Below are 27237 nucleotides of genomic sequence, written 5' to 3' on the forward strand. Positions count from 1 at the left end.
TGGTGGGAGGACCAGGGACTAAATAATGCCTGAGAAAAAGCATTTAAGGTGGTTAGGGGCTGATTTAGCAACGGCAATAAAATGGACATTTGAGAGCTAGGAGGCGAGAAGCAGGAAAGGGAGCTATCACAGAAACCAAAGGAAGAGGATAGTTGCAAATAAAAGTGGACTGCTAGTCCACTTTTTTGGGAAGACACCTGGAAGATTCCCCTCACCTGAAATCCCTGAATACCCTTCCTAGATTTTCTCCCTATACAAAGGACTGGACTTTCCAGTAGATATTCCACTGAATGTCTTCCAGGGAATTGAAATCTTGTGGAAGAGTGGGCTTCAGAGCAATCCCTATCAAAATAACACCAGCATTCGTCACAGAGCTAGAATAAACAATCCTAAAATTTGTATGGAACCAGAAAAGATCCTGAATAGCCAAAGCAATCTTGAAAAAGAAAACCAAAGCAGGAGGCATCACAATCCCAGACTTCAAGCTATACTACAAAGCTGTAATCATCAAGACAGTATGGTTCTGGTACAAAAACAGACACTTGGACCAATGGAACAGAATAGAGAACCCAGAAATGAACCCACAAACGTATGGCCAACTAATCTTTGACAAAGCAGGAAAGAATATCTCATGGAATAACGACAGTCTCTTCAGTAAGTGGTGCTGGGAAAACTGGACAGCAACATGCAGAAAACCTGGATCACTTTCTTACACCAGACACAAAAATAAACTCAAAATGGAAGAAAGGTCTAAACATAAGGCAGGAAGCCATCAAAATCTTCGAGGAGAAAGCAGGCAAAAACCTCTTTGGCCTTGGCTGCAGCAACTTCTTACTCCACATGTCTCTGGAGGCAAGGGAAACAAAAGCAAAAATGAACTATTGGGACCGCATCAAAATAAAAAGCTTCTGTACAGTGAAGGAAACAATCAGCAAAACTAAAAGGCAACCGACAGAATGGGAGAAGATATTCGCAAACAACGTATCAGATAAAGGGTTAGTATCCAAAATCTATAAAGAACTTATCAAACTCAACACCCAAAAAACAAATAATCCAGTGAAGAAATGGGCAAAAGACATGAATAGACACTTCCCCAAAGAAGACATCCAGATGGCCAACTGGCACATGAAAAATGCTCAACATCTCTCAACATCAGGGAACTACAAATCAAAACCATAAAGAGATACCACCTCACACCTGTCAAAATGGCTAACATTAACAACTCAGGCAACAACAGATGGTGAGGATGTGGAGAAAGAGGATCTCTTTTGCATTGCTGATGGGAATGCAAGATGGTGCAGCCACTCTGGAAAACAGTGTGGAGTTTCTGAAAAATTAAAAATAGAACTATCCTACAACCCAGAAATTGCACTACTGATTTATCCAAGGGATACAGGAATGCTGTGTTGTAGGGACACATGCACCCCAATGTTTATAGCAGCACTATCAACAATAGCCAAAGTATGGAAAGAGCCCAAATGTCCATCGATGGATGAATGGATAAAGAAGATGTGGTATATATATACAATGGAGTATTACTCGGCAATCAAAGAGAATGAAATCTTGCCATTTGCAACTACGTGGATGGAACTGGAGGGTATTATGCTACGTGAAATTAGTCAGAGAAAGACAAATATCATATGGCTTCACTCATATGAGGACTTTAAGATACAAAACAGATGAAGGTAAGGGAAGGGAAGCAAAAAGAATATAAAACCAGGGAGGGGGATGAAACATCAAAGACTCATAAATACGGAGAACTAACAGAGGGTTACTGGAGGGAGTGGGGAATGGGCTAAATGGGTAAGGGGCCCTAAGGAATCTACTCCTGAAATCACTGTTGCACTATATGCTAACTAACTTGGATGTAAATTAAAAAACAAAAAACAAAAAACAAAAAAATGAGTGGACTTCGGAGTCCAAGGTATCTGCACCACTCCTTATTCCCTATCTTTACAGATGAGTGAATGAGGTGCACAGTCAAGGTCACATATTTGTAAAGAAGCAATGTTTATTAGAACAAAAGGCCACAAAACATGAAGACTTAGTGTGGAGAAAGTGAACTGAGTCAAATGTCCTTTGACCGCTTACGGAACGCATTTCTCTACTTCAATTCAAGGAAGTGTAACAATCTTGATTACTTAGTCCTCCTCACCATCTGCACTTTCAAAGAGAGTGTAAGAGGTCGGGAGACTGTCCGGAACAGGCCTCAGAGTCGGGCGTGAGTGGCAGTTTGTAGTGGACAGATTTTGTCCTCCTGTGTCTGCTGAGGTGGGACTTCTGGCTGAAGCCTTGGCCGCACATCTTGCACACATAAGGCTTCTCCCCCTGGTGTGTCATCTGATGTAAGACGAGGCGTGACTTCTGGATAAAGCCCTGGCCACACTCTCTGCACACGCAAGGCTTCTCTTCTGAATGTACCCGTTTATGTGTGATTAAAGCTGACTTGTTGCTAAAGCCTAGTCCACACTGCCTGCATACGTATGGCTTCTCCCTTGAGTGTTTCCTCTTGTGCCTGATGAGACCTGCCTGGTGACTGAAGCCTCGCCCACACTCCCTGCACACGTACGGCTTTTCCCCTGAGTGTGTCCTCTGGTGTGCAACGAGGTTTGACTTCTGGCTGAAGCCTCGCCCACACTCCTCACACACCATGGGCTTTTCCCCTGAGTGTGTCCTCTGGTGTCTGATGAGATTTGACTGCTGGCTGAAGCCTCGCCCACAATCCTTGCACACGATGGGTTTATCCCCTGAGTGTATGTTCTGGTGTCTGTTGAGGTGTGACTTCAGACTAAAGCCGCGCCCACACACCCCGCACACATAGGGCTTCTCCCCGGTGTGTGTCCGCCTGTGTGAGATGAGGGTTGAATTCTGGCTAAAGCTGTGTCCACACACTCCACACACGTAAGGCTTCTCTTTGGAGTGTGTCCTCTGGTGGTTGACAAGGGTCGTCCTCTGCCTAAAGCAGCGCCCGCACTCCTTGCAGGCGTAAGGCTTCTCCCCCGAGTGTGTTCTCTGGTGTGAGATGAGGTTCGACCGGTCACTGAAGCCCAGCCCACAATCACTACACACAATGGTCTTCTCCTCTAAGTGTGTCCTCTGGTGTCTCACGACAGCAGACTTCTGGCTAAAGCCTTTCCCACACTCCCGGCACACATAGGGCTTCTCCCCTGAGTGTGTCCTCCGGTGTATGATGAGGTTTGACTTCTGACTGAAGCCTCGCCCGCACTCACTGCACATATAAGGCTTTTCGCCTGAGTGAGTCCTCTCGTGTATGATAAGTGTTGACTTCCGGTTAAATCCTCGGCCACACTCCCTGCACACAATAGGTTTCTCCCCTGAGTGGGCCTTCTGGTGTCTGGCAAGGCTCTTCTTCAGACTGAAGCCCTTCTCACACACCCCACACACGTACGGCTTCTCCCCGGAGTGAATCCTCTGGTGACTGAGCAGGTTTGTCATCTTGCTGAAGCCCAGTCCACATTCTCTACAGTTGACCGTCCCAAATCCCAAGACTTCTATCCTCTTCAACAGTCTGTCCGCTTCCTCAGGGCTCCCCGCTGGAGCGGGGCTGGACTTGATTTCCACCCCTTTGATGCCGCTCCTAGAGCTCACTGGCTGCCTCTGGGGTGCCCTGGAGAACGTTCCCGAAGTCCTTTTCTTTGTCTTGCCAAACAGAGGCTTGGGGCCTTCTCTCTCTTGGCCTTCCGCTTTATCACTCCAGGAATCTCGATCAGAGGCTGGTTGCTGCTGCTTCTGGTCCCCTGGGCAGGGGTCCCCTGGCTCGACAGGAGTTTCTGCACACAAGCATGTAAAGACCCAGGGGGGATGGTTACACAGCATGTGTTGCATGTGGAATTTCTGACTGGAAAAATCCGAAGGGCAGAAAGGACACAGGTGGAGGTCCGGCTTTGGTTCTGCTGCAGAGAGAGAAGTTGGAGTCAGAATTGAGACTCAGTGGGGCAGCCTGAGCAATTCTGCCTAGTCTGACGGGAGACTTGATTCCCTGTTCTTCAAAATGCTTACAACTTGAGTGCTACCCGGTCAAGACTTCCTTTAAATCATCTACTTTTCCAGGCTCAGAAAACCCACATCCTGGGGTGCCTGGATGGCTCAATCAGTTAAGTGTCTGACTTCGGCTCTGGTCATGATCTCACGGTTCATGAGTTCAAGCCCTACATCGGGCTCTCTGCTGTCAGCACAGAGCCTGCTTTGGATCCTCTGTCTCCCTCTCTCTCTGCCCCTCCCCTTCTCTTGCATGTGTGCTCTCTCTCAAAAAGCAAAAAACAAAAAACAAAAAAACAAAAAACAAAAGAAAACCTGCTACTCAGCCTCTTCTATGTGGCCAGCTATAAAATAGCACAGGTGGTTTTGGCTCTTTAATTTTTTATTAAAATTTTTTTTCTTTTTGGGGCACCTGGGTGGCTCAGTCGGTTGAGCGTCTGACTTTGGCTCGGGTCGTAATCTCGCAGCTCATGAGTTCGAGCCCCACGTCGGGCTCTGTGCTGACAGCTTGGAGCCTGGAGCCTGCTTCGGATTCTGTGTCTCCCTCTCTCTCTGCCCCTTCCCGGCTCATGCTCTGTCTCTGTCTCTCAAAAATGAATAAAGGTTAAAAAAAAAAAAATTAACATAAATAAATAAAAACTTTTTTCTTTTTAAGTTTATTTTTTTTGGTAATCTCCACACCCAACATGGGGCTTGAACTCACAACCCTGAGATCAAGAGTCATGTGTTCCTCTGACCAAGCCAGCCAGGCATCCCTCAGCTCTTTAAATGGGGCCAATAGGTAACAGTCTTTCCCTGCTATTACAATTACCTTCTAACAACCACCCACATGACATAAACTGTGTCCACAAGTATTTTCTCTGAGAGAGATCTAACCAGAGGACCCATATGTAAATGTCATGTCTTTCCCTATTTCCCCATGAGGACAAAGGGACAGATGGAAAGAGTGGTCATTCAGGTTGGAGAGCCCCTAGTATAGGAAGCAGCATAAAAACGGTTCAAGAATTGTGCGTGAGATGCCTGGAGGTCCCCCACTCACTAACAAAAATTTATTAGAGGATGACTTTGTGCCAGAATTTCTACAAGGTTTTCAGCAATGGGCAACATGAACACAGTCTAGTCCCTCACTGACTTAAAGATGTTCCCTCCTGGTGCCCCTGACCAGTTGAAGCCCTGTTAATTTTCAAAATTAATCTAAATTAAAATTTTCCCAGACATCAATATAAATTTCTTCTTATAGCACCTCACGTATAGAAGATGTTAACATTGACTGTAATCGTTTCATCAAAGCTGGTTCTAGTCATCTGAATGCAACAAATAACCAAACAATTTGAGAAACCAGGTATTGATTGTACTAGACCAACCTGAACACAATTTTCCTTGATCAATGAACCGAACTTTAAAAACCAACTGTATATACATTTATATCCCAGTATTCTATCCTATACAGAATGTTACTGTATTTGGAAATGGGGCCTGTTACTTAGTTTTTTCTAAAAATTTTTTTAAAGTTTATTTATTTATTTTGAGAGAAAGAGAGAATGCGTGTGAGAGCGCACAAGTGGGGGAGGGGCAGAGAGGAGAGACAGAATCCCAAGCAGGCTCCACACCATCAGCACAGAGCCCGACGTGGGGCTCGAACTCACAAATTGTGAGGTCATGACCTGAGCTGAAGTCAAGAGTTGGACGCTTAACCCACTGTGCCACCCAAGTGCCCTGGAAATGGGGCCTTTAAAGAGGTAATTAAGGTTAAAGGGGGTCACAAGGGTAGAGGCCTGATCCAATGTGTCCTTACAAGAAGAGGAGGAAGACACAGCCCTGCACTCGGGCGAGGATGAAGGTCTGGAAGGGAGGCCTCACCCGGCAATGCAAACAACGTTCAGGAGTCAGGAGAACGGCTGCCCTCTCCAGCACCTGAGTGATGCCTCCTTTCTCCCACCCCCTGAGCCACCTGAAGCCCTGTGCTCCATTTGCCCAGTCTTCCCCACTCACCTGGACAGGTGGCTGGTGAGCATTTTCTCTCCTCTCTCCAGGTTTCCTTCCCTTGCTCCAGCTGTGTGATAAGTTTTGGTTTAGAAACCGGAATTCCTGTTCACAGGAAAAGAAAACAAGGTGGCTGTAGGTTAATGGGTTCAAGGGCCAACTCAGAAAGCGAGATGACTACTTCAAGCATAGCCTAAAATGCCCAGCAGCAAGAAGATGAGTCCTCAGAGATTCCAGGGCTTACCCAGTGAGACCAGGTTGCTGTAGTTTTCCAGCATCACCTCCCTGTATAGGGATCTCTGAGCAGGGCTCAGCAGCATCCACTCCTCCTGGCTGAAATCCACAGCCACATCTCTGAATGCCATGTGTGCCTGTAACAGAAAACACAGTCCTGCTCACTGAGGAGCCAGCCTTGCCCATGACTCAGGGTGAGGGGAAGGCAGAGTGTTGCCCTGTGGGAGGCAGGTGAGCTATTAAGATTCTGCCTTTGATTGTGACCCTGATGCCACGTGTTAAACCTCTGTTGCTATCCAGCCAACAACACTTGAGAGTCTACTACGTTCAAGATCTTGGGTGGGCTGTTTGGAGAATATGTGCAAAAAGGGTCCCTAACTTTTAAGAGCTTTTAATCGAGGCAGAAAGAAGAGGAAATAACATATAAAAATTAAATGAAAGTAAAGCATAACAGACTTTTTCAGAATTTAAATGATTCAATAATATTACCAATCACGTTAGTATTGACGCATCTGAATGACTAAAGTCTATACAATTCAATAGTGGCACAGGCTAAACTGTAGCTCAGTCCTTTCCCTAAATCCCACGGTCTCTTGGCTTCCTTGGATCTGAGAGGCACAAGTGGGTACTGGTGAAGTGCATGGGGTTGAATGTACTACCTGGGTTTGGGGTTCACTTCTGAGGTCAACAAGTGAAATGTAGACAATACTACATTAAATTCACAGCCCCACACTGTGGATGCTCCGGGTGGACCTTCTTGGACACTCGACCTACAAATTCATCTCTACACTTGTTCTCATTCCCTTGCCCAGTTTTACTCATCTCCTTAACACTATTTAAAAATGGAGGACACAGATATCAGGAAAGGTATCCTGAGGCAGCCCCAGGAACTTATCTTAAAGGATGGGTAGGAGTCAAGAGGAGAGGGAAGTGCTACGTATTCCAGATGAAGCATATGGGGAGCAGAGAAGAAGACACTGTGAGCAAAGGAAGGAAGGAAGCCACAACGTGGATAGGGAAGACAACCCGGGAGGAATAAAAAGTAGAATACAGAATAGGTGGAGTGTAGCAGTCTGTAGAATTTTTCATTTTTATTGTAAAATATACATAACAAATATTTTACTATAGCTACCATGTTAAATGTACATTTCAGTAGCATTAAGTGTACAACCATCACCACTCTCCGTCTCTAGAACTTGATCATCATCCCGTGCCGAAACTGTCACCATGAAAGAATAACTCCCTCCTCCTCTCAAACCCTGGTAACCACCATTTTAGTTCCTATCTCTATGTATGTGGTTATTCTCCACACTGTAAATAAGTGGAATCACACAATATTTGTCCTTTTGTGTCTGGCTAATTTCAAGGTTCATTCATGCGGAAGCACAAACTCAGAATTTCCTCCCTTTTCAAGGCTAAAAAAATACTCGATTTTATGTAAATACTGTTCATCTACTGATGGACATTTGGTTTGTATTCACTTTTTAACCACTATCAATAATACTACCTTGCAAATTGGTATCTAATGACCTGCTTTCAATTCCCCGGGGTATATACCCAGAAGTGAAATTACAAGAGCAAATGGTAATGTCATGTTCACTTTTTTCAGGAACCAGTTTTCCACAGCAACTACATCATTTTACATCCCTACCCGGCAATGCAGACATGTTTTAATTTCTCCACATCCTCACCAACACTTGTTGCTTTTTTTTGATGACAGCCATCTAATGGGTGCAAAGTGGTATCTCATTGTGGACTTAATTTGCATCTCCCAAACGACTGGTGATGATAAGCATCTTTGCATGTGCTTATTTCCCATTCGTATAACTTCTTTGCAAAATATCTTCAAGTTCTTGGTCCATGCTTGAATTGGGGTGTTTGTATTTTCATTGTTGTTGGGTTACAGTTCTTTATATATTCTGAATATTAATCACTTATAAGTGATTTGCAAATATATTTGCACAGACATTTTAAATTTTGATGATCAACTTATCTGTTTTATTTCTTTTGTTGCCCGGATTTTTTGTGTAATGTCCAAGAAATCATCACTAAATCCAGTTTCATGAAGCTTTTCCCTTGTTTTTTTCCAAAGAGTTTCATAGTTTTAGTTCCTATCTTTTAGGTCTTTGATCCATTTTGAGTTCATCTTTGTATATGGTGTGAAGTAATGGTCCAACTATATTCTTTTGCGTGTAGGTATACTGTTTCCCCAACAATATTTATTAAATAAGATTGTCCTTTCCACATTGAATGGTCTTGGTACTCTTGTCCAAAATCATTTGACCATATACATAAGGTTTATTTCTGGGCTCTCTGTTCTATTCCATTAGTCCACAATTCTGTTTTTATCACAGTACCACACAGCTTGGATGACTGCAGCTTTGTAGTAAACTTTGAAATCAAGAAGTGTAAGCCCTGCATGTTTGTTTGTTCCTTTTCAAGACTGTTTTGGCTATTCAGAGTCCCTTGAAATTTCATATGAATTTTAAGATGAACGTTTCTGTTTCTGGGAAAAAAAAAGTCATTGGGATTTTGGTAGCGATTGCACTGAATCAACTTGGGTCCTATTGACATCTTACAACATTAAAATTTCCATTCATTAACTTGGTGTCTTTCCATTTCTTTAATTATTTCAGCAAGGTTTTGTACCTTTCAATGTACAAATCTTTCACCTCCTTGATTAAGCTAATTTTTAAGTATTTTATTCTTTTTGATGCTATTATAGTTTTTCTTAATTCCCTTTTTGGATTGTTCATTGTTAGTGTGTAGAAATGCAGCTGATTTTTGTGTGTTAATTTTGTTTCCTGCTATTTTGTTGAATTTGTGTATTAGTTCTAACAGATTTTTGTGTGTCATTTGCAAACAGATAATTTTACTTCTTCCTTTCTGATTTAGATTTCTTTCTTTCTTCCTTCCTTCCTTCCTTCCTTCCTTCCTTCCTTCCTTCCTTCCTTCCTTCCAACTTTTCTTGCCTACTTACTCTGGCTAGAACTTCCAATACTGTGTTCAACAGAAGTGGCAGAAGTGAGCTTATTTGTCATATTTAATCTTACAGAAAAAGCTTTTAGTCTTCCACCATGGAGTATGTTAGCTGTGAGTTTTCCACATATGGCCTTTATTATGTTCAGGTAGTTTCCTTCTATTCCTAGTTTATTGAGTATTTTAATCATACAAGAGTGCTGGATTTTGTCAAATACTTTCTGCATCAGTTGAGATGATCTTGAGGTTTTTGCCTTTCATCTGTTAATGTGGTATATTTGCTGATGTTTATGTGTTGAAGCATCCTAGCATTCTAGGACTAAATCCCACTTGGTCAGTGGAATTCTTTTAATATGTGTCTAATGGTGTCTAATTCTATACAGCAACATAGAATCCTTTTACTAACATAGAAAAGCATATAATTCTTTTAATATGCTGAATTTGGTTTGCTAGAATTATGTTGAGAATTTTTGCACCAGTATTCATAAGGGATTATTGACCTGTAGTTTCCTTTATTGTCTTTTTCTGGCTTTGGTACCACGGTGGTGCTCACAGAATTAGCTAGGTAGTGTTCCTTCTTTGTTTTTTGGGGGAAATGTTTGAGAATTGTTTTTCTTTAAATGTATGGTAGAATTCACCTGTGAAGGCATCATGTCCAGGGCTGTTCTTTGTTGGGAGCTTTTGATTACTGATTCAATCCCCTTACTATTCGATTAAGGAATTTTATTTCTTAATGATTCTGTCCTGAAGTTATTCTGTTTCTAAGAAGCTGTCCATTTTATCTAGGCGATCCAGTTTGTTGGGGTACAATAGTTCATAACAGTCTCGCATAATCCTCATTTCCACAGAATCAGTAGTAATGCCCCACTTTTGTTTCTGATTTTAGCAATCTGAGCCCATTTGTTTTCTCAATCGAGCTAGCTAAAAGTTTTCAGTTTTGGTAAACTTTTTGAAGAACCAATTTTTTTGTTTTATTGATTTTCTATATTTAACTCTGTTCTTATCTTTATTATTTCTTTCCATCTGCTACCTTGGGTTTAGTTTGTTCTTTTTCTAGACTCTTAGGTTGTAAAACTACATTGTTTCCTGACAATGTTTTTCCTTTTCAATATATATATTGTAGCTATAAATTTCCCTCGTAGCACTTCTTTTGCTGTATCCCATAAGTTTTGGTATGCTGTATTTTGTTTTTATTTGTTTATAAATAATTTTTAATGTTTATTTCTTTTGAGAGAGGGAGAGAGAGAATCCCAAGCAGGATCCATGCTGCCAGCACAGAGCCCCACACAGGCCTCAATCCCATGAGCCATGAGATCAGGACCTCAGCTGAAATCAAGAGTTGGACGCTCAACTGACTAAGCCACCCAGACGCCTGTGTTTATAAGTATTTTCTAATTTCCACTGTGATTTCTTCTTTGGTCCACTGGTTGTTCATGAGTGTGTTGTTTAATTTCCACAAATATGCGAACTGTCCATTTTCCTTCTGTTATTGGTTCCTAACTTCATCCCACTGCAAGAGAAGATACACATATCTTTTAAATAAATCTACTGAGACTTAATTTGTTGTGTAACATATGGTCTATCCTGGAGAATGTCCCAGGGGTACTTTGTTGTCAAGCAGGGTGTTCTGTATAGGTCTGTTAGTTCTGGTTAGTTTATTGTGTTCTTCAAGTCCTCTGTTTCCTTACTCCTGTCTGGTTGCTCTATTCATTGTTGAGGGTGGGGTATTGAAGCCTCCAACTATTGCTGTAGAACTGTCGATATCACCTTTTAATTCTATCAACTTTTGCTTCATGTATTTTGAGGGTCTGTTATTAGGTAGGTAAGTATGCAGGATTTTTATATCCACTTACTGCACTGAACTTTTTATTAATGTATAATGTCTTACCTTTGTAATCTTGTTTGGCTGAAAATCTATTTTTCTCATACTGGTATAGACACCTCTATTCTCTCTTGGTCATTATTTGCATGGAGTATCATTTGCTATCCTTTTGCTTTCAATGTATTTGTGTCTTTGAATCTAAAGTGAGTCTCTTATAGACAGTGTATAGTTGGATCATAGTTTTACTGTTGTTGTTATACATTGTGCAAAATCCTGTGTTTTGACTGGAGGGTTTAATATGTTTACATACTATGTAACTTCTGATAAGAAGGGACTTCTGCCATTTTGCTATTTGTTTTCACATGAGTTGTAGCTTTTCTGAACATCATTTCCTGTATTACTGTCTTGTTATTTAGTTGATTTTAGTACATTAAATTCCCCTCTTATTTCCTTTAGTGTACATTCTATATCTATTTTCATTATAGTTATCACAGTGATTAAATTTAACATCCTAAAGTTGTAAGACCCTAATCTGAATTGATATCAGTTTAACTTCAATACACAATTCTTCTCTCATATAGCTCCATCTTCACCTCCTGTCGTTATTAAAGTCATAAAATTACACCTGTATGCATCATGTGTCCAAAAATATAGACTCACAATTGTGTTTTTTGCTAAGGCATTAGTCTCTCAAATCATGCAGAAAAGAAAAAGTGTAGTAAACCAAAGTGACAATAACACTAGCTTATATAAGTGCAGGTTTATTTATTTTTACTGTAGAACTATTTCTTCATATAGCATCAAGTAACTGTCTAGTATCCTCATACTGCAACCTGAAAGACTCCCATTAGCATTTCTTGCAAGGCAAGTCTAGTGGCTGAAAACTGTATCACCTCTTATTTTTCTGGGAATGACTTCTCCCTTACTTTTGAAGGACAGTTTTGCTGGATATAGAATTCCTGGTTGACAGGTTTTTTTTTTTTCTTTCAGAACTGAATATATCAACCCATTGTCTTCTGGCTTCGAAAGTTACTGATTAGAAATCTGCTGATTTTAGAGGACAGTTTGTATGTGACACACTGCTTCTCTCTTGCTGCTTTCAAGATTCTCTGTTGCCTTTGGCTTTCAAGGGTTTGATTACATTGTATTGTGGTGTGGGTCTCTTTGATAGCTTATCCTACCTGGAATTTGTTGAGCTTCTTAGTTCCTTTTTAAGTTTTCTCTTTACTGATATTTCCATTTTGTCCCAACATAATTCTCTTGACTTTTCCACATCTTCCTTTAGCCCAGAGAATCTTTAAGACAGCTCTTTTAAAGTCTTTGTCTAGTAAGTCCACCATCTGGCCTTTATCAGGGAGTTTCTGTTGATTTATTTTTTTCCTTTGAATGGACTGTACTGTCCTGTTTCTTTGTATGCCTCATGATTTTGCGTGTGTGTAAAACTGGATATCTGAATCTTTTAATATGGCCGCTTTAGAACTCAGATTCTTCAGTATTTTCTGGATTTTAAAACTGCTGTATGCCATCTGCACTGAGATTCAGCCTAAGGTGTAAACTTAGGGTTTCCTCAGGTCTTTCTTATGCTTTTCTGATCCTGTGCTTTTCCATAGGCATGCATGGTAACTTTCTAAATAACCTGTATGTGCAGTTCTTTTGGATGTTCTAGTCTTAAAATGTCTGGCTCCCAAAAGGGGAAAAAGGGAAAAAATAAAGGGGAAAAAAAACCATGCCAGGATCTAGTTCTTTAAATCCCCTACTTCAGTCAGAAGGAGTTGTAACAATGGTGCCCATTTCTGTAATCAGAAGCAGCAATCAGAGCACAGGTCCTCGATATTTGGAGGACAAGGTCCTTACTGTCCACCCTGGCTTCCACAAGCTGTCAAACTGCTCCAGGTACACATGCATGCATTTCTGCCATGGGGATGGGGGTGGGTGATAGTTACTGCACTAAGAGCTGAAACTGACTGTTCCAAGCATTCCTTTGGAAGCTGCAAGCATTCAACTAGACTCCAGAGTTCCAAAATATTACATTAGACAGATTCTGGGTGCTTCCTACCTCATCATTTTCCCTGATGTCACTCTCAGCTTGTAAAAGTTTTAAAGCTGAAGAAAGGAATACAAACTCTATCCTGCCCTATAGAACTGTGTGTTGTTCAGAGTTAGCCACTTGGTGAATGACTTAAGTCATGGGTCGAACAGGTTTCAGGTAAGGTAAGTCATACCTCCAGGACTAATGCTAGATTCTGCCAGGTATCATCAAGACAGTCAGGATAAGAGAATGTGTCCATCCTGAAACAGCCAGTATGGAAATACAGAAAACACTCACCATTACCCTGGCTTTCCGGGACCCTGTGGCCATTTTTCCTGGTATCCCTAAAGAAGGATGATATCTCAGAAGGCAGATCTGGGTAAGGAAAACAGAAATTAAAGGGTGTCAGGTGGAAATACTCTCCCCATCAGTGAGGCAGGGCCTCACTTGGGGGAAGGGGGAAGTGTGGCATGACGGGGAATTTAACAGTCTGATTCCCTATCAGGGCCCTGGAAAAAGGTCCAGGGAGCCAAGCCTTCAGCAGGGTCAGTTCCAAACTCTCCTGATCAAAACAAATTAAACGTAAAAGGAAATTTCTGAAGCCATTTATTTGGCAGTAGGTGATGTTAAATGCAGTATTATGAATTTGAAGAGTTGTGAAAATGGTATTCTGGTTGTTCTTCCAAAGAAATACATATTAAAGTATTTATGGATGAAAATGATTAAAAACATTTTAGAAAAAAATGAGACAAAAACAAGAAACAAAGATTGCAACATGGTGATGGCTGTTAAAGCTGAGGCTTTACTATAATACTCTTGCTTCTTTTGAACATGTTTGAAAGTCTTCTGTTAATAAAGAGTTATTTTAAAATTCTTAAACACCACCAAAAAAGCTTATGCAATATGGTAAAGCATTAAGAAGTGTTAAATCAAGATGATGTACATAAGGATGGTAATTATGCTACTATCTCCTTTATTTTTGCGCTTTCTCATTAAAAAAGCAAAAAGTATACGATTTTTCATTGGATAGCCAGGACAGAAAAAAACACAACACTGTATTGAGAACAAAATTAGCAAAATCGAAAGCAATACCTGGGGACAGAAACTGGTAAGAATGAAGTATCAATTCTAAAAGAATAAAGTATGACAACTCAAATTAAACTAATAAATATTATGACTTGGATGAAGTGGTCAGGAAAGAAGTAAAATAAAACTGCAAATCACTCATAAGGAAAGTCAGAAGACATTTTTCAACAAATGTATTTTTGTCGTTTAACTTCATTCTATTTAATTATACAGGCAATTAAAATCTGTTAGTGTTAGAAAGAATCCAGAGTAGTCTGAAGATTATAAAGGAAAAAGTTCAGTTCTCTTTCTGGACTCTGCCCCAGGCCCACCTGCTAACAGGTAACTGCTGTTAACTATTTCATGAGTACTCTTTGATTTATAATCTTATCTCTTCATTTTCATTCATATTTGGGTACACGTGCAAATAATGTTACTTTCCTATAAATAAAAACCATCTGTATAATTCTTTGACTTATGTGCATTTAATATTTTGGGGTTATGTGTACACCAGTACTCACAGACCTAACTCAATTCTTTGATTATTATTACTTTATTAAAATGTTTGTTTATTTTTGAGAGAAAGAGAGAGAGAATGTGCAAGCAGGGGAGGCACAGAGAGAGATGGGAACAGAGGATCTAAAGCAGGGTCTGTGCTGACAGCAGAGATGTGGGGCTCAAACTTGTGAACTGCAAGATCATGACCTGAGCTGAAGTTGGAAGCTCAACAGACTTAGCCACTCAGGTGCCCCTTATTTTTTATGAGAGAGAGAGAGAGAGAGAGAGAGAGAGAGAGAAAGCACGAGTAGGGGAGAGGGGTAGAGGAAGAGAGAAAGACAGAATCTTAAGCAGGCTCCACACTCAGCACAAAGGCCAATGTAGGGCTCAATCCAAAGACCCCGGGATCCTGACCTGAGCTGAAACCAAGAGTCAAACACTCAACCGACTAAGCGACCCATGCGCCCCTACTCCACTCTTATTGATAACTCATACTATGTCCATCAGCAGACCACATTTTCTTTAACAAAGTGTTCCTCTGTCAACTGACAGAGTGTAGTGTTTATCACTAGAAATTTAAAAGCAATACCTTTTTGCAAACATGTCAGTATTTCTGTATGAGTGCTAAAGGAGTGTAATTACTGGACTTAATACCAAACATATGCTCACACTGCCAAATTGCCCTCCAAAGGCCGACCAATTTACAATCCCAATGACTACACAATAAGTGTGCCCCTTTCCACACTTTTGGTAACACTTGATTCATCCAAGGGATTCTTCAAGTAAGATGACTATAGGAAAACAGTTGTACACATGCAAGAGTTTGAGGAATTCTATAGCCATGAGCTCTTTGTGAGGAATCTACTGGAAGATGAACATTAGACATAATAGGACAGGACAGGGAAAACCAGGTAAAGGCCTGATAGTGAGCATTTAATATACATAATTGTAGATCTAGCACTAAATGGTGGGTAAGAGTGGGGAAGAAAAATATATACTAATGGTAGAAGGCCTATGTGTCCAGATAAAGTAGAAATGCCACTAAAATGGGAGAAGAGAAAAGGCAATAGGGAAGTAGAAAAAGTTTACTGAATGTTGCATTAGGTAGGAGGTAAAGGGAAAACAAATGAAACCATAGAATTTCTAAAAACAATGAAAACACTATGGATGTGTGAGATTTATTTAAAACAGTGAGGTGAGGGAAATGTATAGCTTTAGATATTTCAATAAAGACAAGAACATAAATTAATGAACAGAAAAAAGTATAATAAGTGAAATCTTAACTTCTTAAAAATTAGTGAAATAAACACAGCTATTTTAGGAAATGAGAAAATATAAATATTCAAAATAAGAAACCACAGAGGGGAAATACTTGACTTCAGTTTTTTGAAGTGTCAATGTACTGGGTTTAAAAAAAACAACCAACTAATTGTTTTCACTTGCCTTCTACTCCAGAAAGTAGGAGAAAAACAAAAACTAAGAAAAGCAGAAGAAAATGTCTTTTTTTTTTTTTTATAAAAAGAACGAGTAGCATTAGATTCTGATACTGAGGACAGCTTCTATCAAACTAACCCTCTTACTAACAACAATAAACCCTACTCAAAATATAAAAAACAACTATTTGAAGACACTACAACCAGAAGCAGTCAGAAACCAGAAGGGATATGATCCTTGAAAGGAAGGACGCACATGGGGTAAGACCTGTATTTAACTGTCTTTTCATTTAAGGGCGCTCCCTAGTACATGTGGCACATGGGGAACAGATCAAGAGTCTGTGGCTTCCAGACTTCCTGGAAACCATATGGCATAATCCCAGAAAAGTGGCAGCAACAAAGGATGGAGTCTCAAATCTACACAAGCCCCTCCCACAGTTGGCTGAATACATAAGGCAAGACAACAAAAAGCTAACGTGGATAACAGTGGATGGAAGGTCAAATGAGCTGTGCAGGTGTCTGCTACTGTTCACAGGTGAGACTGAGTTCAGAGCTTGAGGCCAATCAAGTAAAAGATTGCTAAATACCTTAGATAACCTTCTACTGAAACACAGGTAATTTACACAAAACATACATCCTGTCAGCATACCTACACAGAGAATATTCTAACTTCAAATTACTTGTAATAAAAATAAATAAGGCATAAAACACTAAACCAGTGAGCTATCTCTTATACTCCCTACACAGAGCCAACGGGGAGCAGAAGAGGAGCTAAGAGGGAAACTACATGAAACAGAGAAAAGAGGCACTGTGTGGACTTAGTTGAGAGGAAACGACCGCCCAAAAAGAAAAGCTACCATATATGAGAAAATACTGATAAAAGGGAAAGGACTTAAAAAGGGTAGGCAGATGGAGCACAGAAGTCTCGGGAAGGTACAGCTCCAGGGGAAAGGGGGATCACAAGCAAGGAAAAGGCACCTCTCGGCAATGTCAAGATAAAGGGAAAAATAAGCAAGGGGGGGGGGGGGGAGACAGGGTCTTGCAAAACAGAAGAGAAAGAGGAAGAGGAAGAAGAAGGAGGAGGAGGAGGAGGAGAAGAAGGAGAAGAAGGAGGAGGAGAAGGAGGAGGAGAAGGAAAAGAAGAGGAGGAGGAGGAAGAAGACACAATATCTCCTCCTCCTGCAATCCAGTAAAGAAACCATACTAGCTACACAGACAGAAGAGTTTTCCTGAACTAGAAAATTAGAAACACACTAGATCTTATTTACTAGATTTCTGTCTACAGAAATGCAGATGAGTAGTTCTCCTGTATAGAAAACCAAAACAGAAAATGAGAATCCAAAGTTCAGCTAAAGAAAATTCTACCAAAAACAAGTGACACAGAAATAGCTGTAATAAAACACTCTAAGCTGAGTTCAAGATCCTCAAACATTTGGGCATATGAGAAATCATCTTGAATCAAAAATTCAAATTTGTACCTATGTTATGAAAATGGATAGAATTAAACTTATTGTGATACATTTCCCAATATATACATGTATCAAATCAATATGTTGCACACCTTAAACTAATGCAATATTATATGTCAATTATACTTCAACAAAACTGGAAGCAAAATTTGAAAGCTAAAAACAAAAATGGGCCAAAAAGAAAAGAAACAAACAAAATGAAAGTTGATTGAACTTCAGAAAGAAATGAAACTAAGTTACAAGATACTGAAGAAGAATAGATTGAAATGAAAACAGGATGGGCACTTAAGTGTAGCAGGAAAACCACTTAAGAGAATAAAAATGAAATAAAGAATGGGTCGGAGAGAAAGTGGTTGAAATGGAAAACAGACAAAAAAAGGATTATCACCCATATAATTGTAGTTCCTGAAGAAGAAAACAAAAACATACAAACAAAAAAAGGAAAGAGAATACTTAAAACTATAGTCCAAAGGGCACCTGGGTGGCTCAGTCACTTAAGCATCTGACTTCAGCTCAAGTCACGATCTCATGGTTGGTGGGTTCGAGTCCTGCGGCTGGCTCTGTGCTGACAGCTCAGAGCCTGGAGCCTGCTTGGGATTCTGTGTCTCCTTCTCTGTCTGCCCCTCCCCTGCTCACACTCAGTCTCTCTGTCTCAAAAATAAATAAAACATGAAAAAAAAAAAAGTTTTTTTAAGCTATAGCCCAAGAAAACTTCAAAAATAGATGACCTGAATCTAAATATGAAAGGGCCTACTTCTGAGTACCAGGGAAGTTTACTCACAATCACCAACTTCAAGGTATCTACTGGAAAAAATGGTCAGGCTTTTAAGAACAAGACTCCTAAGTGATTCCAAGCAAAAAATTTACCAGACTTCCATCATAATGATCAAAATCATCATTCAACTGTTGGGCAGTGCTCAGAATGTACAATGGTGCAGCCACTATAGAGAACAGTATAGTGGTTGCTCAAAAAATTAAAAATAGAATTATCATGTAATCTACCAATTCCACTTCTGGGAATATCCTAAAAGAATTGGAAGCAGGGACTCAGATATTTGTACACTTACGTTTTGTTTTGTTACGAGAGAAAGCATATGTGCACGCACAAGCACGAGTAGGGGAGGGACAGAGAGAGGGGGAAGAGACAGAATCTTAAGCAGGCTCCATGCCCAGTATGGAGTGTGAGGCAGGGCTCAATCTCACAATCTTGAGATCATGATGTGAACTGAAATCAAGAGTCAGACACTTAACCGACTGAGCCACCTAGGTGCCCTGTACACTTATATTTATAGAGCCACCTAGGTGCCCTGTACACTTATATTTACAGCAGTATTCATAATAGCTAAAAACATGGAAACAAACCTAGTGTCCATCAACAGATGAATGGATAAACAAAATATGACAGACACACATATGGATATTAAAAGGAAATTCTTAGAAAGGAAGTTTTGACACATGCTACAACATGGATTAAACATTAAGTGAAACAACCCGTTAGAAACAAAAAGGGAAACACTGTATGATTCCACTCATATGAGGTACCTAGAGTAATCAAATTCACATGGACAGAAAGTTGAAGAGTGGTTGAGAGGGGCTCAGGGTAAGGGTAAATAGGGAGTTATTGTTTAATGGGTACAAAGTTCCAGTTTGGAAAGGGAAACAGCGAGGTGAGGGAAATGTATAGCTGGAGATTTTAAACACACCTAACTTAATCAGGAAAAGAGAAAGCATAAATATCCCAAATAAGAAACAACAATGGGGAAATAACTACCAAATCACCAAAACACATTTTTTTAAAAGTCATTTAAGAGTATTTTTCAGATCTCCATAAAATAATTATACACCTAGATGAAGTGCACAACTTCTAAGGAAATATAATTGACCCTAAATGGTCACGAGGGAATTCAACCAAACTTTCAAACCAGAGTCCCAGTGCTCTAAATACTGTCCGGGAGCACTGAAAAATGAAGGGAACTTCCTTATTCTATTTATAAAACAACTATAATGTTGACACCTCAACTTGATGGCAGTTCGGAAAATTAAAAATTAGGCGCCTGGGTGGCTCAGTCGGTTGAGCATCTATCTGACTTCAGCTCAGGTCATGATCTCACGGTTTGTGAGTTCAAGCCCCACGTCGGACTTGCTGCTGTCAGTGCAGAGCCTGCTTCAGATCCTCTGTCCCCCTCTTTCTCTGTCCCTCCCCCACTTGCACTCTCTCAAAAATAAAACATCAAAAAATTTTATAAAAAAATTAAAAATTAAAGACCATTATCACTTGTGAATTTGGAGCAAAATTCTAGAAATATCAGCTAAGAGACTCCAACACAACAATAAGAAAATATTTCACCAAGACAAAGTGGGATTCCCAGAAATTAAAGATTGGGTCAATATTAGGAAATCCATTGCTATAATACACCTTATTAATCAACAGATCTAAGGAGAAAAACCAAGTGTTTTTATGCATGCTAAAAAATTATTAACAAAACTCAGCACCCATTCCTTACTTAAAAAAAAAAAAAAACTCAAGAATATAAGATTGAAGGATTTTTAAAACTTTTTATTTTGAACTAATTTTAGACTTACAGAGAAGGTACAAAAATATCAGTTCTCATATAACCTTCATCCAGCTTCCTCTAGTGTTAACATCTTAGAAAACCATAGTACAATGATCAAAACCAGGAAGTTAGCATTGACACAATACTATTAACTAGACCACAGTCCTTAACCAAATTTTGTCAGTTTTTCACTAATGTCCTTTTTCTGGTCCAGGATTCAAATGAAGTTCCCACATTGTATTTAGTTGCCATGTATGTTTAATTTTCTCCAATTTGTGACAGTTCCTGTCCTTTCTTGTCTTTCATGAACTTGACACTTTTGAAGAATATCTCTCAATTTTGGATTTGTCAGATGTTTTTTCATGATCAGAAGGAGGTTAGTTCATTTTTGGCTAGATTACTTGAGAAGTGATGTCATGTCCTTTTCAGTGCACTGCATCAAGGGGTTGATGATACTCATATGTCTCATTACTGATGATATTAACCTTGATCTTGATCACTTGGTTAAGGCGATGTCTGCTGGGTTTTTATAATTAATAAGTATTTTGGGACAGATACTTTGAGATCATACAAATATCCTGTTTCTGTTCAAACTTCCACTCACTAATGTCAGCATGCATCTGTGGGACGTGTCCGCAAAACATATTACTGTGGTATTTACCAAATGACGATGTTCTAGTTCCCTTTTTGATTCTAAATTCGTTAACTGCTCTGTAAGCAAGAGCTGTCCCTTCTCCCTCATTTTTAAATTTATTCAATTATTTATATCAGTATGGATTCATATCTTATCCTATGAGTTACAAGAGAATATCATCACTATTTTCTTGCTCAAATTATTCCAGCTTCAAACATCGGGAGCTCTTGCATGTTGGCCTTGTTCCTGTTTTAACCAATAAATGTGGCACAAGTGACACTGTGCCAGTTACTGATTTAGGTCTTAGGAAGGCTGGAGAGCTTATGTTCTAGGGAGGCCCAAGATACCATGCAAGAAGTTCAACTCCTCTGCCAGAGAGACCATGCAGACGCCCTGATACTACATGGAGAGAGTGAGGCCCAATTGTCCCAGCTGACCCCAGCCTTCTAGTCAACCCATAAAGGGCCAACTATGTGAGGGAACCATCTTTGAGGTTCCAACCCACACAAGTCCCCGAGAGACTGTGGCCACAGCCAGATCTATAACTCACACAGAGCAGAAGAACCACTAAGCTAATCCTAGAGGATACAAAGACTTGTGAGACATTATAGCATGCTGATTCTTCTAAGCCGCTAAGTTTTGGGGGGGTTTGTTCTGCAGCAATCAATAATCAGAACCCTTCCAGACATGCTATGGCGTCTTCCTCTTCAACCTACTTAATGACAGTAGCACCTTCCCTCTAGCCCATGTGCCTACTCAGGCACCAGGACTACTTCCCCACTTGCCACATCAAGCCCATTACCTGGGCCAACCGGTTCCATCTCCAAGAACTCTTCAACCCCTCCCACACCAGCTTATCCCACACCAGCTGGGGTAAGACAGTGGTCACAGTCTCTCCTGATAGGGTCTGCAGACCCTCTCCCAACATTCCAGTCGGCCTCATCCATTCCTACCAGAATTGGCTCCATATACATATGGCTGGATCATTCATTCATTCAGTAAAATATTTATTAAGCTCCCACTTAATAAATATAGGCACGATTCAGACACTGGGAATACGGAACAAAGGAAAAAAACCTGCCCTTATTGACACGAAAGTCCAGAGGAGGAAGATGGGCATACTCAATTAATGAATAAAACACACAGGATGCCAGGAAGTGATGAGTGAGGTGAAGACCAATATGGCAGGGAAGGAGCAAAGTAACAGAAGCAGGGTGGGGTTCTGAAATTGTACCTAACGGTTCGACATGGCCTCTCTGATAAGGCAACAGAGTAGAAATCTGAGGGATATGAAGGAGTGGCCACGCGGGTAGCTATGAAAAGCGACAGTTCACTGTGCTTGGTGTGCTGAGCATCGCAGGTCAGAGACAGTGCACAGTTAAGGTACAGAGTTCACTGTGGCTGGGGTGCTGTGTTTGAGACCGCGTTGGGGAGATAAAGTTCAAGTGTAAACACGGGGCGGGGAGATCAGACTCAGCTTTGCAGGATACTGGTTTTGACTTTGGGATAAGAAGCCATTGGAGGGTTTTGAGCAAATGCATGACACAATTTGATTGACATTTTTTAAAAACAATTTTATTTTTTTAATTTAAATGTTTATTTCTGAGAGAGAGAGAGAGAGAGAGAGAGAGAGAGAGAGAGGGAGAAAGAGAGAGATTGTGTGTGGGGGAGGGGCAGAGAGAGAGGGTGACAGAGGTTCTGAAGCAGGCTCTGCACTGGCAGGAGAGCCCAATGTGGGGCTTGAACTCACAAACCGTGAGATGATGACCTGAGCCAAAGTCGGAAGCTTAAACAACTGAGCCACCCAGGTGCCCTGACTGACATTTGAAAAGATTCCTCTGGGGGCGCCTCGGTGGCTCAGTCGGTTAAGCGTCTGACTTCAGCTCAGGTCACGATCTCATGGTCCGTGGGTTCGAGCCCCGCGTCAGACTCTGGGCTGATGGCTCAGAGCCTGGAGCCTGCTTCCGATTCTGTGTCTCCCTCTCTCTCTGCCCCTCCCCCGTTCATGCTCTGTCTCTCTCTGTCTCAAAAATAAGTAAACATTAAAAAAAAAAAAATTTGAAAAGATTCCTCTGGTTGCCATACTAATATAGTTTAGGGGGACAAGGGAAGATGCAAAGGGATCATTCAAGGGCTCTGATCATCCAGGTGAGTGAGGTGAAATGGTGGTCCGGGCCCCAGTGGAAATAGTGGAGATTGGAGATAGTTAGAGTCAAGATTTGCTTAGTGGGGATGGAGTGTAAGAGCAAGAAAGAGCCAAGGGTGACTCTAAGGGTTTGAGCCTGAGCAATCTGAAGGAAGGAGATGCCATGTCCCTGCCCCTTATTAGAGCTTATTAAACTCCCTGAAAGAGTGGTCTATACTCCACTTGGGTGGAGCACGTTTGGGAGGTGACCAGAGTTTATTGTCAGACACATTAAGTTTGGGATGCCCAAGAGATACCCAGGAGGAAATTCGAAGCAGACAGCAGGAGACTAGAATTTGGAGAGGAAGGCATGGGTCTAGGCTGAACCTCAAAGATGGCATTTAAGGCCTGGAGAGGAGACGGGGTCACAAGGGAGACAGTATGGCTGGAGAAGATGAAAAGTCCAAGAACCGAACCAGGGCCTTCCACAGTAGGGATCTGGGAGAAGGGAAGCTGGCAAGAGAGAGGAGGAGTGACCTATGAGATAGGAGGAAAACCCGGAAACCAGGAGCAACCAATGTGAAAGGGTATTTTAAGGAAGAGGACGTACGCAACTATGTAAAATGTTGCTGAGAACGGACTATGGCTTTAGCCACAGGGAGAGCATGGGCACCTTGACAACAATGTGTTTCAGTGGGGAGGGCCAAAAAGGCCTCATAGGAACATTTAAGAGATGAAGAAAGGACAGACATGGAGACAGCAAGCAGAGGCAATTCTTTCAAGCTTAGCTCTGACGGGGAGGAAAAACACAGAGCAACAGCTGGAGGGGGAAATCATGCCACTGCTCTGCTCCCTGCTGCCCTGAGATCAAGGCCACACTCACTAGCTTGTCACTGAGGACTCATTCCAATAACACCGAACCCACACCTTTCCAATCAGATCTCCCCTGTGAACTTCCTTCCCAGCCAGCAAGAACGACAACTCTGTGCCTTCACACTGCATCACCCGCTTAGTCTAATTGGGTGCCCAATCCTCCAAGAACTACATCATGATCCAGTGGGACAGTTGGACAGTCACAGTGCAGCCTGGGAGCCCAAGAATCCTGAGAGTGTCGACTGTTCTGCTGCTGACGAGGACACTGGAAGTACTGCCTGGGGAAATCCGGGAATGTTCTACAGTGGGATGGCATCTGAGCTCAATCAACAGGGTTTATACTGAAGCAGAGAGGCATGGAGAAATCAAAGGGGTCATGAATGAGGGCACAAGGTCTGAAGAAGAGTCCCTGTGAAAACTGTCACCCTGACAATGGGCTTTCTTTCCTGGGGATGGGACATTGTAGGACACAAGATGCAAAGCTGAGCAAAGAAAACCCACTGTGGTTCAGCAAGCAAAAGGTAAAGTGTCCCCACCTGAAGCTGGATTGTCAGGAGCCCGGGAGTCCTCTCTTTGCCCACCAGGCAGTCTTCTCTGGGCAGGCAGGGGCTGCAGGGGGCAGAGCAAGAACAAAAAAACACTCAGAGTTACAGGAAACCCTCATGCTCCAGTAGGGTAGGGCCTCTTCCAACCTTCCTTCCTTTAAGGAGGAATGGACCTATCACAGAAGAAAAGACTGTGCACAGCTTGCTGGGAACACAGCTTGCCCTGACACGCTGCTGACACTGAGCAGGAGCTGATCCTCTCTCACCTTTGTTCTTAGTAAGAATAGTACTTAGTGGGCCCTGAGTATATATGAGTATACACCAGAGACTGTTCCAGGCACTGTGAGTTTTACCTTTCTCCTCACCCAGTGAAGTACAATTTATTATCTTCATTTTACAGATGAAAGAATTGAGGCACAGCAAGGTCAGTCTCTTACCGGAGGTGGCACAGCTATAAAATGACTGAGCCTGGATAAAATCTGGCTGCAGAGGCCATATTCTTAACCAGTGAGGGCAGTGATGGTGAATCTCTGTGGGTTGCAAGGATTCTCAGTGTATCCATGATAAGAATCAAGAATGCTCCTTGGGTGATAAGCACTGAATTTGAGTAATGGGTCTAAGGAATTCTATCTACTTCTGACTGTTTGAAATTTCTCCATAAAAAGTTAAAATGGAACTTAAAATTCCAAAGCCCGTTCACACCAGAGACGTGGGAATCTGGGATTCCTGTAGACAATGACGATCCTCGGGACCTTTGAAAAACTTGCCCAGTGGACCCTGGCCCGACCTCTTCCTCCAAGGCCGGAACCCAAGGGCGACCAGCCAAATTGAGAGCCTAGCATCGCGCCAAAATGGCCACTCCACACCCAGTGCAACTCGGGCACGTCTGGCCAAGCCAGCCTGCCCATCGTTCCGCCGCGGCAAAGCTGAGGGGTACACCCGAAGAAAGACGATCAGCACCCACCCACCCAAACCCCAGACACGTGGCCCCAGGGACGGCTCCCACACCACCACCTGGGAAATTATCAGACCCCCAAAGCCTACTTACTAAACTCCCCGCAAACCCGGGGAGTTGTGACACGAGCGACCCCCTCTCTCAATATCGCGATTTCGGCCAAGGCCGAACCTGTCCCCACCCACAAGAATCCCTGAACGAAAGGCCCAAGCCCAGCACCCACCACCACTGGACTTCGCCGTTGAGCTTCCTCCACGTTCCTCGGAGATGCGCGCCCACACCCCCAAAATAAGACATCCGGGAGAGCACGGCCTGAGCCACGACAGCGTGTCCCCACACTACCTCCTCTCCCCGCCATCTGCACCGACCCCAGCCTCAGCCCAAAGACCAGCCTTTCAGGACCTACCTTTCCGCGCCAGGAAGGGCACAGTTGCGGCAAGGGTCCCACGGGAGCCTTACTCGCCAGCACCACCAAAGAACAAGGGGTCACTCCAGCCACCAGCTGGGGACCTACTTCTGTAGGGCGCCGGGACTACACTCCCCAGCATCCTCGGTGTGGCGCCGGGACCACACTTCCCAAGATGCTCCGCGCAACCAGACGAGCGCTGACATTCCTCGGCTTCCACTGCCCTCCCAGGGAGCCGTTTCTGTGTAATGTGCCCGGTCACTGTGGAGAATGACCACTGTGGCACCTGGATCCCCGGTCTTTTTTCTTAAATCCGCGTCCACAAAACATGCTTCCCGGGTGAAGCTTCTCGACCTGCCGTGACCTCTTCTCTAACGCCTCGGCCTCAAAGACTACACTTCCCAGTGACCCCTACTGTGACTTCCGCAACCGGTGCCGGCCCGCCTCTCGGTGGGCGGAAATGACGCGTCAAGGGGGAAAGATCGGTTTGCCTTCTGGGATTGGCTGAGGTCGGCGGCAGTTGGGTGAAGTCGCCCTTCTCCAGCGGCGGGGTTGCACACCACGGTCGGGGGCGTTCAGTGAGCGCCCTGCAGGCGTGGTCTAGTCCAGCTCACGTGCTCTCTTAACTCGGTTGAGGCCCATGGAGGGTGGAAGCTGAGAGAGGCAGAGCAGTCTTCCCGAGGTCTCCCGTCCCGAGCGAGGTAGACCTGGATTCTGAGCATAAGCCCTCAACCCGAACAACCCATTTCGGATGCCCGGAGACCTTTTTCTTCTGCTGGAGTCCCCAGAGTTTTGGGCAAACTCTCATTTGTCTTCTGGAGAACAGGAGCCTCACTGTTGGACCATAGCTTGGGGTAGAGCCCACTGTCGACTTAGCTCTTTAGGTCTTTGTTCCGGGGTCTGGTTGAAAATAAGGGTTTTTTGTTTGTTTGTTTTTGTTTTTGGAAAATGAATCCATTCCCTTCTTTTGGCCCGCTGCCTGTTCATAGTGAATTTAGTTCATCCCTGGTTCTGGAGAAATGCTCAGTCTTACTTGGAGCCCTCTTTTGACACTTCCTCTCTGCCCCACCCGTGACTCATTCACCAAGAAATTACCTGTTAACATCCATGAAGGTTCAAAGTAACAATGCAGACACATCCATGTGTAAGTGTCCAGGGATGCTTGCTGTATGCCAAGGGCAGAGATGGCTGGGATCCCAGGGGCCTTGGAGGTGAGAGACCAAGGGAGACTTCCAGGATGAGAGACTGCCTGAGCTCCCCTGAGGGAGTAGATGAGATGAAGAGTTGGAGAAAGGCCAGTGAGAAGAGAGCAGGAAGTGAGGTCAAGGTCTTAGGAGCTTGGTCACTGGGTAAATTGTCCTGGACTCAGTGAGGGAAGTTTTCAAAAGAAATTGACGGGGCACCTGGGTGGCTCAGTCGGTTGAGCGTCCGACTTTGGCTGGGGTCATGATCTCACAGTTTGTGAGCTCAGGCCCCACGTTGGGCTCTGTGCTGACAGCTCAGAGCCTGGAGCCTGCTTCCAATTCTGTCTCTCCCTCTCTCTCTCTCTGCCCCTCCCTCACTTGTAGTCTGCCTCTCTCTCTCAAAAATAAATAAATGTTAAAAAAAAAAACGAAAGAAATTGACACTATCT

General features: G+C 42.5%; 1 protein-coding gene across 5 annotated transcripts; it reads right to left on the reverse strand.

Moving 5' to 3' along the window:
* Positions 1 to 1986: 1986 nt before the first annotated feature.
* ZNF133 (zinc finger protein 133) lies at positions 1987 to 26028 on the reverse strand. Of its 5 annotated transcripts, none has more exons than XM_058684799.1 (6): positions 25605 to 26028; positions 24235 to 24307; positions 13344 to 13421; positions 6227 to 6353; positions 5992 to 6087; positions 1987 to 3911 (listed from the first exon to the last, which is right to left on the reverse strand). In XM_058684799.1, exons 3-6 carry the CDS (start codon positions 13374 to 13376, stop codon positions 2167 to 2169), a joined length of 2001 nt encoding a protein of 666 aa, XP_058540782.1. In that variant the 5' UTR covers positions 13377 to 13421; positions 24235 to 24307; positions 25605 to 26028; the 3' UTR covers positions 1987 to 2166. The 5 variants fall into 5 exon arrangements, with proteins under 5 accessions (XP_058540782.1, XP_058540780.1, XP_058540781.1 ...); XM_058684797.1 differs by having other exon boundaries at positions 1987 to 3914; positions 25605 to 26027; XM_058684798.1 differs by lacking the exon at positions 24235 to 24307 and having other exon boundaries at positions 1987 to 3914.
* Positions 26029 to 27237: the final 1209 nt, after the last annotated feature.

Source organism: Neofelis nebulosa, chromosome 9 (assembly GCF_028018385.1).
Source record: "Neofelis nebulosa isolate mNeoNeb1 chromosome 9, mNeoNeb1.pri, whole genome shotgun sequence".
NCBI lineage: Eukaryota > Metazoa > Chordata > Mammalia > Carnivora > Felidae > Neofelis > Neofelis nebulosa.

Coding starts and splice junctions, on each gene's coding strand:
- ZNF133 (XM_058684798.1), bottom strand. CDS start 13,376: ATGGCCACAGGGTCCCGGAAAGCCAGGGTAATG. Junction 6,354..13,343: donor CCCGGAAAGCCAGGGTAATG/GTGAGTGTTTTC, acceptor TTTCTGTTACAG/GCACACATGGCATTCAGAGA. Junction 6,088..6,226: donor CAGCAACCTGGTCTCACTGG/GTAAGCCCTGGA, acceptor TCCTGTGAACAG/GAATTCCGGTTTCTAAACCA.